This window comes from Glandiceps talaboti, chromosome 4 (genome assembly GCF_964340395.1).
Source record: "Glandiceps talaboti chromosome 4, keGlaTala1.1, whole genome shotgun sequence".
Classification (NCBI taxonomy): Eukaryota; Metazoa; Hemichordata; class Enteropneusta; family Spengelidae; genus Glandiceps; species Glandiceps talaboti.
Window position 1 is genome coordinate 7,466,650 of NC_135552.1, and position 12,459 is coordinate 7,479,108.

At 34.7% G+C, this 12,459-nt stretch overlaps 1 protein-coding gene across 4 annotated transcripts; it reads left to right on the top strand.

Annotated features, from left to right (window-relative positions):
- Positions 1 to 11,858, top strand: LOC144434000 (carbohydrate sulfotransferase 11-like). 4 transcript variants are annotated; one of them, XR_013480820.1, is made up of 3 exons: positions 1 to 133; positions 8,073 to 8,158; positions 9,146 to 9,196. XR_013480820.1 is itself a non-coding variant. In XM_078122436.1 (3 exons), exons 1-3 carry the CDS (start codon positions 5,783 to 5,785, stop codon positions 10,022 to 10,024), a joined length of 1,068 nt encoding a protein of 355 aa, XP_077978562.1. In that variant the 5' UTR covers positions 5,750 to 5,782; the 3' UTR covers positions 10,025 to 11,858. The 4 variants fall into 4 exon arrangements, 1 of the variants encoding a protein (XP_077978562.1); XR_013480819.1 differs by having other exon boundaries at positions 1 to 125; XR_013480821.1 differs by lacking the exons at positions 8,073 to 8,158; positions 9,146 to 9,196 and adding exons at positions 4,494 to 4,578; positions 5,776 to 5,817 and having other exon boundaries at positions 109 to 133.
- The last annotated feature ends 601 nt before the right edge of the window (positions 11,859 to 12,459 follow it).

Below are 12,459 nucleotides of genomic sequence, written 5' to 3' on the forward strand. Positions count from 1 at the left end.
AGCAAAACACAGGTATTGTAAAGTCACACCACAGTGACGTCGTGATAACTGAAGCCGAATCCAACCCGTACACGTGTATCAAACGACTCTACTGATACAAGGAAGTTCAAAGGTGTGACCACAGGGTAAAGAGGTGGGTTTTGTTAGCAAGTTCAATGATACATGTAAATGCGTTACCATGGCAGTTGAAGTGTTTGGTCTTGTAATGGCGATATTATATATAGACCTAGCCTAATGGTCAGAGTCAGTCACGCACAATTTATTTTGCAGCTGGTAACCACATAAAGTCTTACGTCCTTTCTCATTTGAAAGTACGTTCCCCCAAGGTGATGCCTTAACAAACAGCGAACTGTTGACTGTACCCAGTTATCCGACATTGGCAGAATTCATATTGAATCACACTTATTTACCTATTCAATCTTATCTAACCGTTCACGTTATACTTTTTTACCTCATGATTGTCAAAAAATGTATTTATAATTTACTATACTTGTCTTCTTGGCAGCAAAAACATTTCACGAACATTTGAGGACATTATTTAAGGTATGAGGTGTCAAATTCGAATTACGTCAACGACGCAACTTTCGCAATACCAATATGACCTTACTAGCTACAACAAAGAAGACAATCACCCAGACAGAAACGGGCGCTCTTGTCAACATTCGAACGCGAAACAAACCCGTGTCTGGAAGTGAAGTGAAGTGAAGTGAAGTGTTATATGTTTTTCGATCGCTGTACGTACTTTTGAATTGAAGATTTAGGGTGAACGGAAGGTAATTTCGTATGAGTTTCAGAAGTCCTTGCGAAGAAAATTAGCTTCACTACCATGACTTAAAGAGGAACTGTCTTATAAAATTTAGACTTGTCAACAACCACACTCCCTATATCGCCGGTCAAGCAAACACATTAACGTGCGAAACAGAAAAGTTGGAGTCGGCCATATTAAAAAGATAACACCACGCCCAGTGTCTGACGCTAGAATTACACGAGTTCGCGAACTATTGCACGATTAACCATAACGTCTGAATACATTCAAGATATTCTACGTCAGATACCCCAGGTCATAAATGTCTGCTTCTACACAAGTCATCCAAGTTGAGTAATTTTCTCCTTAGTTGCTTTGATTTTGACTGTTCGAAATGAAACTGACATGACACTTGGAAACTTTAATTGCATTATTCAAAAACAATGACTTGTATGGTATTCACATGAAGTTTACACAGTCACTGACCATAATTCCACATCGCCATTAAATGAAGTACTTTGTTTTGGTTTTTGCGTTGTTACTATGGTAACCAGATTTGCTATACAGATTGATTCTATGTCGCTTTGAAAGCATATCGCTCGATAGGTCAGCAGTTTCACCAGAGCTAGAGGGCGATTGATGGAAGAATGAGCCTGGATCATTGTTAGACATTATTATGACATTAGAATGACCCTGAATCATTGTTAGATTATTTTTCAGCTGTCTCCCTAACTATAGTATGTCACTAGTCACACTAACTCTATTGAATGCTTACGTATCGTAAAGCCTACAGTTCAAATTGCAACAAATCATACAAGTTGTATAAAAACTATCTACATTGTCTCCCCATAAAAGAAGTATCCATGGTAACATTAATAAGATTTCAATGAGGGGTTCTACCCAAAATCAATAAATACATCTAGTTGTATAATTATGAAGAGGCATTGGTACATTATACATATGTGCAAAGTTAAACAAGCTCGTTTTAATTTTTGTCAATATTCAACAATATTTCATAAAAAATTCTGTCAAAAATGTCTAAATTTAGATGGGGTGTGGGGTTACAATTTCAATTCTAGAATTTAAACGGACGTGGTGACCCACTATTATTTTGTCATTGATAAATAGCTGGAATAATACATTGTACACATACAGTATGTATATGAAATAATCTAACACGGACTTTTATCCTTTTTTGCAGTTTTCTTACATTTTTCTTTAAAAATCGTAAAGCAGCTGGGGATAAAATAACAGCATTTTATGACATAATGAATATTTTGATTTCCAAAAATTTCAAAATATCGGTGACCATTCATCTTAAGTTTGTTGATGCTTGAATCACCTCTGTATTGACATAAATTTGCTTATGACAAATAAGCTTATTGGTTTCAGTTCTGTCACATATAAGGAAGAAGGAAGAAGAAAGTGTTTTGGTTTGGTTTGACAAGTGCATATACTGCATACCGACTTCAGAAATGTTGTATCGGATTACAGACAATGTGTGCCACTTCAAATTAACGATTCAACTCTCAAAATTATCACAATCAGTGTTTACCTTAAAACACTCCAAATATTCGGTATGGTGGTTACTGTGTTTGCCCAATTTAACATTGAAAGTACTCTAAGATAATACATCAATCCTGATCCAAAACTTGAGTGGGATGTGGACTGTCATAGAATCGTATCGTACATTGTTGTCGCAACGTAACAATAACCGTATTAGTCGTTATTTTTGTACTTTTCATTTCTTATAATTGTCTGTCAGAAATTATATTATGCCAGTATATTGATGGCGCAAATCGAGAGATCTGATTGGTCTAGACATCGAACTAGGACATCTAAAATGAGCGATAATGCACGGCTGGCACGCGTCCAAATTTTGCGTTGATATATTGATGTGATAAATTTATAAAAGTGACTTCTAACTGAGGACATGGAAACGATGACGGCAGCTATGAACAAAGTCACAGTCAGCCCAGTAAACAGGCTACGACCTGAAAGTGGCCCCTATGGGGATGGGGTCCAGTTGTTTTGTAGCACTGTTGCAGTGACCACAGCACGTCACCAAAATGTATGTTTCTGAATGAAAGAGATAACTAATCAGTTTCAAGAATACTGGGCCAGTATTTAACTATTTCGTGCACTTGGTTTTCCCAAGGTCATCATTATCTGAATATTGATCTTTGGATTAATGATTAGCTGTGATTTACCGATCGAGTGACGCGGTTGTAAAGTTTAGTAAACCTTGAACTAAGCATCGTCGTAAAACGATTCGCCTCTTTACGCAGTGTCACGTTGCAGAACTGTGTCAAGGTAAAAAAATATGTTCTATGGAATCGGAAGAGGGTGGGGTGGCTACCGAAAAACGTAGTGTTCATTTACAAATTGCAAATACAAAATGAAACAATTTACCAATTATGAAGAAAATAAATTTGACGTTAAATTTTATTGTGAATTTATTTATTTATCTATTTTGGTTGGGGGAGGTTAGCCTTTTTAAGCTTCAGGATTTACTGTAACAGTAAATGCTAGTTCTGAGTGCAAACTCAGGAAAGATAAGAAGCTTGAACACAAAAAATCAACGCTCAAATATTACATTTAAACAGACGGGCTTGCAATTGACCATATTTGTTTAGAGATATTCGTTTTTTGTTTACTGTTTACTTTTTTTGTAAATAATTGTTTTTTGTTTGGTGGTCTCTCTCACATACCAGGACACGGCGTCAACCGTAGGCATGCCTGTCTTAAATTGCAAGGAGATTAACACAGAACACTTTCGACATTTTATTACTGGAATCAATTCATTCTACATGCCAACAGAGCTACGCTGATGTGCGATACTGCCTACATTTCACAGTACAAAGAACTAGGGCATCGTATTCACATCCCATTTACAATGTACTTATTCGCTAAGGGGCCGGTCATTTTCTCCAGTATGTGGACATATAAGTTTCAGTGAACATTTTACGCATTGTATAGTTTCTCCGGTATAGAATGGAGTAAAATGGGGGCAATACCGAATCCAGTTTAAAGGCCCATTTTGAAAACGTATTAAAATTTAGGTGTGAAAAATAGTTGTCTGACAAAGCTATAAAAAACGTTGTCCAAGAACACAAGAATAATATCGTTGTGTAATCCTCATGACGTCACTGATAGATGCTCTGGATATAATGATAAAGATAAGCCTAATGCGAGAACTTTGGGTTGAAATCTTGGCCTTTAATAAAACAATAGAAATGAAATACCCTGCCAATTAAATGTAAAATTACTGAATTCATAGTCATGTGTTTCAGTGGATGTATTCAATCACAAATACGATTATTTTCCATCTGTCAGGCCAACTGTACAAGTATAAAGTTGAAGTCAGTGTCTTGTGATCATGTATCGTGTAACCCAAATATTCAAATTGCAACAATGTTACATGTATATACAAGTTGTATAAAAATTACCTACATTGTCTCCCCATGAAAAAAGTATCCATGGTAACATTTCTACACGGTTCAGTGAGGTGGGTCTATTTCTATTTTTGTACCCCAAATCAACATTGTCTAGCTTTGGGCCGGGTTCGTACGTGCAGTGATTGCTGCAGTTCCAAAATGCCTCTAGCTAGAGGTGCTGGAAGGTTCAGTGGATGAACAGGTACTTGTGGTAGCATATTAATGAGTTCTATTTGATGAGTAGTTCGTTCCTGGTTTTTAAAAAATTATATTTACATCTCTCTGAACGTCTAAAATACACTTTTTTTCAGAAGTAATATTTGAAAAGATTAACATAAAAAAGGAGACGTCCGTTCAAACCAAGTCACCCTACACCATGTACCAAACACTAAAACAGTAAGTTCATCATGTCGCCCTAGTACTAGTAGTACGGACATAGCACGGATCGTTAATGTGAGAATCAGATGTGTGGTTATATGACTCGTATGATGTGCGTCCTGTTTCGAGGTCAAAATGGTGCATGCTAATCCCGTTGAATGCAGAAGTGAGCAAAATGTAAGCTAAACAATCAAATTTGTCAATAAAAAGTATCCATAGGGAAAGTACTGTCCTCTATTGAATATGGAGTTTCTGTGGTGTAGAAAATATCGTTTTTTCTCATATTTTGCATTGCTAGGAAACGTGTCCTCCCCGCTTGTGCTGTTAGTTACAAGTCGCTTACAGTGGTAATCTTGCAGGGGGTCAGTTCAGTGGCCATGGAAAGTACGAGTGCATGCACAGATTTCTTGGTGCACGACACCATCGCCGAGTTAGCATCTTATCCTTCCTTGAGAAAAGTATAAACGCCAGACTCTCAAAATTACGGCCAGACTTTTAATAAAACTGAAGGTGTTTTTGCCAATAAATGACAGCTTGATTTTAGAGGGACGAAAATAACTCTTTCGTTTTGGTTTTGGAAAAGAGATGAACACGTATTTTAATTGATGAAAATGAAGTATATCTATGTGTTATTATGGTGAGAATGTTTATATTTTCTTGCTCTATTGTTGTACACTAACTTTTGACAATCGCTTTAGTCATATACATCCGAAGAGCTTACTTTTGTCCAACCCTATGTAGACAATAGATGAACCATTGTACAACTATGCGCATAACTTTGCGCAGTGGATTTGTCAAGCGTCTGGACAAACTCAGGTCAGGCACCAGCCCCCCCCCCCCTACACACACACAAACAAACACACACACACACACACACACTCACATACTTTTTTAAAAATATTTCATGTTTTCTGTTTATTATTCATTTTGAGCTTTTGAGCTTTATAAAGGAAAAATGTCCACATCTTATGATCCCTTTAAAATAAATATATTCTATAAGCTCACACGGATATATTTTATTGAAAGCACCATTCCTCTAAAAAAAAAATTGTGCAGACATTTTTATTATTATGTACTATTAAAACCCCTTAACTTGTAATAATAATAATAATAATAATAATAATAATAATAATAATAATAATAATAATAATAATAATTAATAATAACAATCTTTCACTAAATATGATATTGACCCAGACCGTTTTTTCCTCTCAGGTTTACGATGACGCAGCCGAAAACGATGTACTTGATTGGTGCCTTGCTATTACTATCGATAATTGTACAGTTTATCTATGTTGGCAATTTACAAACACACATAGCAACAAGTGAGTTGATAAATGATTTGTAACGAGGCTCTGACTTAAGCACTAAGCTTTCGTAGGTATGACTCAGTCAGATATCCAACTGCTCTCAGGCTGACGAACGATGCATTCAAATATTCAAATAATAGGATAGTGGACCCTCGTTCACTGACCCATGAAAATGTCATAAAATTGTCTAAAAATTTTGTTTTTTGAACTGTACAAAAAATTGATCAAGTTAAAAAATAATTATCTTTTATAAAGGAGAGAATTAAGCTTATTTATTTACAGCTTTACATTATTTACAATCCATGGAGAAATTTAAATCGGTGCCAACTTGATCGCAAGTGGTTTACTGGCTGCAGTTTTTTGGATCGCTGAATGAAAAAGGAGTCTGCATATACCAATCAAATACATGTGTACGTATAGCCACTGCTTCCTCGGGCAAGATACGACCCACATTATCATTCAGTACTGTTGGGTGATATTTATCGATTTTAGAGTCATTGTCAAAAAAGCCGAGTGTTTATGAAATACAGAGACCATAGGTGTCGAAGAAATAAGAAAGAACACACACACACAATTATAGTCACATGTTTCAAGTAAATGTAGCAATGTTTTTGTGACATTTCTATTGTGCTAAATTATAAAATATGGTAATATTTTGTGAAATTGTTGTCGAGTCAGACGTTGTTGTGTTGCAGATTTAATTGGCTTCTATTGTAGTCAACCATTTCTCGGTACCCGTTATATTGTGGACCAAGAAATCAAATGTTCGTTGTTTTTATGATGTACTGAGACAGTAATATTCTATTTTTGGTACTGAGAAGTGGTCATGTGTTTGCCCTGAACTAATATGAGATGATAGTAATAGATGGCCATGGATAGACCGATACATGAACGAACACCGTCATAAAGGAGGGTTCGATTCATTGTGTATGACTCACTTGGTTTTGTCCTATCTGTGTTTGGTTGATGTCTAAGATGGTCTTAAAAATTCACTTTCTCCACTACTCTAAATCATGTGACCTTTCTAAAATAAGAAACATAAAACTATTCCAATTAGCCATAAACTGACCTCTACTTGTACACTTGGGCAGGGAATTATTGGATTGACACCCCGATTACCAAAGCTGATCCATTTATTGTTTCTACCTAACTGGTTACTAACATTAGATCACAGGGCTTGAAATTGGCCTTATTTGTTCACAAATATTTATTTGTTTATTGTTTACTTTTACTATTTTTTTTTTTGCTTTAATAAATGTCTTTTCCCTACAAGGTACTATCTAATAAAGTAATGATTTGAAAAGCTGGTGTTGTGTTATTTTTTCTAAATCAAATTTAAATATTCTCTTGTTGGTTTTATATAAACCAGCTTTACTATGCTTACCATGTCTATTTTCGGGGTATTTAATTAAAGAGGGGACCAGAAAAGATCACCGGTTGAGGGCGCTCAGTTGAACTAAAGGCAATCGCAGTTAAGCCAACAAAGGAAGAGTTAAAATTTACCTAAAAAACCAACATCACTCTTTCAAATCATTACTGTATTACATGGCACTTTGTAGTGAAAAGATAAGCAAAGTTTTTTAAAATGTAAAGTGAACAATAAACAAAAAATAAATATTTGTAAACAAATATGGCCAATTTCAAGCCCCTGTGAGAATATACAGAGAATATACTCTAGGTGACATAAGTATTGGTTATTGGGTGCCAATACCAGAATGCCCTACCCCAGTGTACAGAAGCTGGTTCATGGCTAATTTAATTTGGGTAATTTTTTTATCTTTAATTTTTAGAGAAGTTGAGAAATTAATTGAAAGTGACTTTTCAAGAATCATGAGACATAAACTAATTCCGTTTCTAAATCAGCATCGCCTTTGTTCCCCCTTTATAGGTAAAATAGGAAGATACTTCAGATGGATAAGGATATTTGTTTATAATAAAACAACTTGACTGTTTTTTTCTACTGAAATGTCACCACAATATGAAATAACATCAATGAAGTCCACGTTTGCAACTCAATAAATCGAGAGAAAACCCTACAATGTTTTATTGATTGAAACGATTTGTAAGCAAACTAGTAATATAAGTAATATCTACTTAATTATGCATTATGACGTTACAATATATGGGGAAGTAACAGAGGCATGTGTAAACCGGACGTGACGTAACGATGACTTGTATTTCTTTTTGGTATATTTATATTAGAGTTCAAGAATACAACCGGATGGTTCCAGCTCTCACAGAGAAAAGAAGTTCGAGAGAACTCGACAGGATACGCCACAAAGACAAAGGTAAATGTTTTTTTTTAATGTACACACACAAACACTATATAATAAGGGGTAAACCATTTGATTTCTGGGGGAGGGGACTTGAGGATTTGGACCCAGCAACAATTTTGTTTCAACCATATTTTCTTAAAGTACTCCTTCCCAGGATCAAAAGTGTGAAGTACCCCACAACCCCCCCCCCCCCCAAATAAAAAGAATTAAGAAATATCAAAAAATAAATAAAAATTAAAAATAAATAAATAAATAAATAAAAGAATTCAGATGTGAACATTTTTACAAAACACGGTTTTCATGTATGCATAGAAAACGGTACCACCCTAATATATCTGTAAAAGCTCAATTTCGAACGTTATATCTGATCATAAGAAACATTGTCTAATATTACAGCTTCTATCAGTTTGATATATACGGAATATTGAAGTCATTAAAAAAATAAATAAAAGGCAGTACATAGTATGCGCATTGGAATGAAGTGTTTTTCTTATAGGCATATGATCATTTTTTTTAAAGTCATTTTGATATATTTCTTAATATATTCAATATTGATAGGAGTATTTTGTCATTATTTCCGAATTATTCCTTGTTATCCTAATCTTGCATTATGCATACAAAGACTTGTCAATTTCATTGTCTTAATCTCAAGACCTCCCCACTTCACCTGGTCACATTACCGGATAAATTAATCAATCCATGTCACATGATTACCTATCCCTATTGAGACTTTAGTTTTGTAAACGTACGTTCACACACACACACACACGCACGCGCGCACGCACGCACGCGCACATACACATACGCACGCGCGCACGCGCGCACACACACACACACACACACACACACACACACACACACACACACACACATATATATATATAGATATATATATATATATATATATATATATATATACACACATATCAGGGATGTATAAACAGTGTATACGTCCCTGATATTATGTTGTCTAGCATTTATTTCTCTATTCTTTTGTAGGATGTTTACCAGCATCGTATAGATGTTTATAGAGATGGATGTAATGATACAAGAAGAAGCTTTAAGGCACACCAGAATAATTCCAAAATTGGTGGAGCTTTACTGTATGAAGACAATTCCAAACTTATCTATTGTTTATTACCTAAAGTAGGCTGCACAAACTGGCTCAAGGTTTGGTTAGTTCTACTGGGTGTTGCAAATTCCTCTCAGGTTAATAATATCCACCACAGTAAAATTCATTTTGGTTATCGTAAAGGTAATGTTTACCCACATCTAAGAAAACTGAATAGAACTGACCAAAATAAACGTTTGGAGAACTATCTCAAATTCATTTTTGTTCGCCATCCCTTCAAACGTTTATTGTCAGCATTCAGAAACAAATTTGAATTAACAGATAGATGGAATGTATACTTCCTTCAGAATTATGGAACAAAGATCATTCGGCGATATCGGACAGGGGCAAATAAGATGTCAACAGCGCAAGTAGCTAAACTCTGTCAGCATGTACAATTCCACGAGTTTGTTCAATATATCATAGACTCGGCAGGTACATCAGAGGTTGAGATCCACTGGAAACCAATGTATCAAATTTGCTCTGCGTGTGACGTAAACTATGATGTCATAGGCAAGTTTGAGAATCTTCAAGAAGACGCCCTCTACGTTCTGAAGCGGGCAGGAGTCGCTGACAAAGTTTCATATCCTGCATTCGATACGCATGTCACCAACAGTTCTGATACTGACTTACTTCGTCGATATTACTCTAGTATATCTAAAGAAAATATTCTAAAATTGTATAATATATACAAACCAGACTTTACGTTATTCGGATATCCATTTCCGGGGGATTATATGCAGTGGTCAACTACTTCTCAGAGATGAGATACTTTACAATACAAAATTTTATGAAAACGACAGTATTTGAAATGACAGATTTTACAGACGCTTTCATCGATTGAGATTCGTTGGCGAATTTTGGTCATTTTAATTTTTAACTCATTATGAACCTTCATGGTATGTTCCATCATTTGGTTGAAATATTTTTTGAAAGTCGTTCTTTATTTTTTCCACCAACAAAGAGGAAGAAAATGACATGAACGCTAACGCGATGTGTGCTTTATATGCTTTTATTCCCGAATGCTTATGTACAAGTATTTGCATACGTAAAGACGGTTGATAGGTACGTTGATAACAGAAGAGGGTCTTTTACGTATGCAAATGCGACATAGTAGGCCTCAGTGCGGAAGCCTCCCGGTATTTTGCCCCCCCCCCCCCGCCCGCCTGTTTCCCCCTGGCCCGTTGCCCCCTCACTTTCCCCTGGCCTTTTGCCCCCCGAAAGTACTTTTAGAAACAATAACAAACTTTTCACACTTTTTGCATCTTTTTGCAATGTATTGAGTTATGAACACGGACTTGGTATATGTTATTTCACATTATTTCTTCAAGTAGAAAAACATAGTGAAGCTGTTTTATCAAATAAAAATCCAAAATAAATACCAAATTCTCATCCATATGGCCACTTTAAAATGTGCTTTTTACATACTAACACTTTCAAAGATTGTTTTTTAATTTTAAGACACTCACAAAGTTGTGTCATATCCAATGTTTTACACAGAGTGCTTTTTACATACTGACACTTTCAAAGATTGTTTTTTTAATTCTAAGACACTCACAAAGTTGGGTGAAATCCTGAGAGTTCAAAAGAGTGGTTTCACATATTAAGAGTTTTGAGCCTGGTTTTACAAATCAACATTTTCAAAAAATTGGTTTTAAATTCTAAGACTCTTTCAAAAATCCTGAGAGTTTCAAAGTATGATCTTACATATTGAGAGTTCCAAAGTGATTTTATATAAGAAGAGTTTCATAAGATTAGAATTTTAAGACACTGAGGTTGTGTCAAGTCCAGTGGTTTTACATATTACACATAACACTTTCAAATAGTGGTGTTATGCATATATTGAATGCTAAGACTTTCAAATTGGTTATATATTTAGAGACTTTAAAAGAGTAGTATTTGAGATTTCAAGAAGTCATTGGAAATTGTAAGGAAATGTGTGTGTACATAGGATGCCATTTTGAATACTTAATTTTGTCAAGTGACTGACCTTTGACCTCATTAACATATTTTTGGTAATTTAGGACCCCTTCCTTTGAATTCCAGGTGTCAACTGGCTAACTATTGAATGATAAGTAAATGTATTTTAAATTTGTTTACATGACAAATCCCATGTTCAGTTTTCCATTACTGGAGGAAAGAAATTACAAACACCAATACAATAATTTTCTAATTTGGAACTTTTTCCAGCTGATTATCTGAATCAAGAAAGTCACATTTAAGTTACATTGTGTATTATATATTTTTTCAATTGTAAGTATGACAAAATTTCTTGATTTTAAGCATGTGGTAACCCACAAACGTGTTACCTTTTTGGCAAAAATGTGTTTGTTGATTTGCCTAATTTGCATAAAATTATTGTAATCATGGGATAGTTTGAATCTAAGGATTTGTTTTGTAATTTTTTCTTCAAAAATGTTCATTTTTTCAGGAGACAGCCCCCAAATTTAAATATTGTGATTACCCAATTCCTTGGGGAAAATTTAAAAAATATTGTTTTAAATGACACTTGAAACTGTCAAATTTAGTTTTTATGATTTTAAAATGACAAATATGACACTATGTTACCAAATCTGAAACAGATATTGACTTACCTGTAACTTTGCTGTTAAATAAAATATAATGTTAGAGTTTAAGGAAAATGATTTTCGAATTCATGTTGCCATCAAAACTGAAACTTTTCAAAAATGGCTGTTTCCAAAATTTACAAAATATTAAGAAATCTCCATATTTCGGATGCAAATTTCTTTATTTTGTGAACAATCTACAGCGGTGAAATTTCTCATAGATATTAAAATATAATAATACAAAAAAAAGTATATTATGTGTGAAGGTAATTGTCCTTTATTGGGATAACACATAAAAAATGCATTTTGTTCAATTTCACCCACAAGGCCTATGGCCTCCCTATGTAAGGTATACTATCAAGTGTCAAGCCATTGATAATATTTTCACATTTAGAATAAGGCCAAAGAAAAAAAGTTGTTTGGTTCCGGTTACCCGACCCCACCTAGTTTTTCACGCCGACCCTAAATCTTTTTTTCGTATTCGAGACAAATGATAATAAAATCGCGAAAATTGTGAAGTCTCACGAGAAATAGTGGATGCGGAAAATGACATCAAGTGAAAAAGACAATATAAAACTATTCTTCCAATCTGTAATGGCTGTACATCTGATGGGAAAAAATAAATAATTTGAATT

Excerpts from the sequence above, each read along its gene's own strand:
- LOC144434000 (XM_078122436.1), top strand. The coding sequence starts at position 5,783 with ATGACGCAGCCGAAAACGATGTACTTGATTGGTGCCTTGCTATTACTA. Across the intron at positions 5,886-8,072 it reads ACAAACACACATAGCAACAA|AGTTCAAGAATACAACCGGA; the intron begins GTGAGTTGATAA and ends TATTTATATTAG. Across the intron at positions 8,159-9,145 it reads GATACGCCACAAAGACAAAG|GATGTTTACCAGCATCGTAT; the intron begins GTAAATGTTTTT and ends ATTCTTTTGTAG.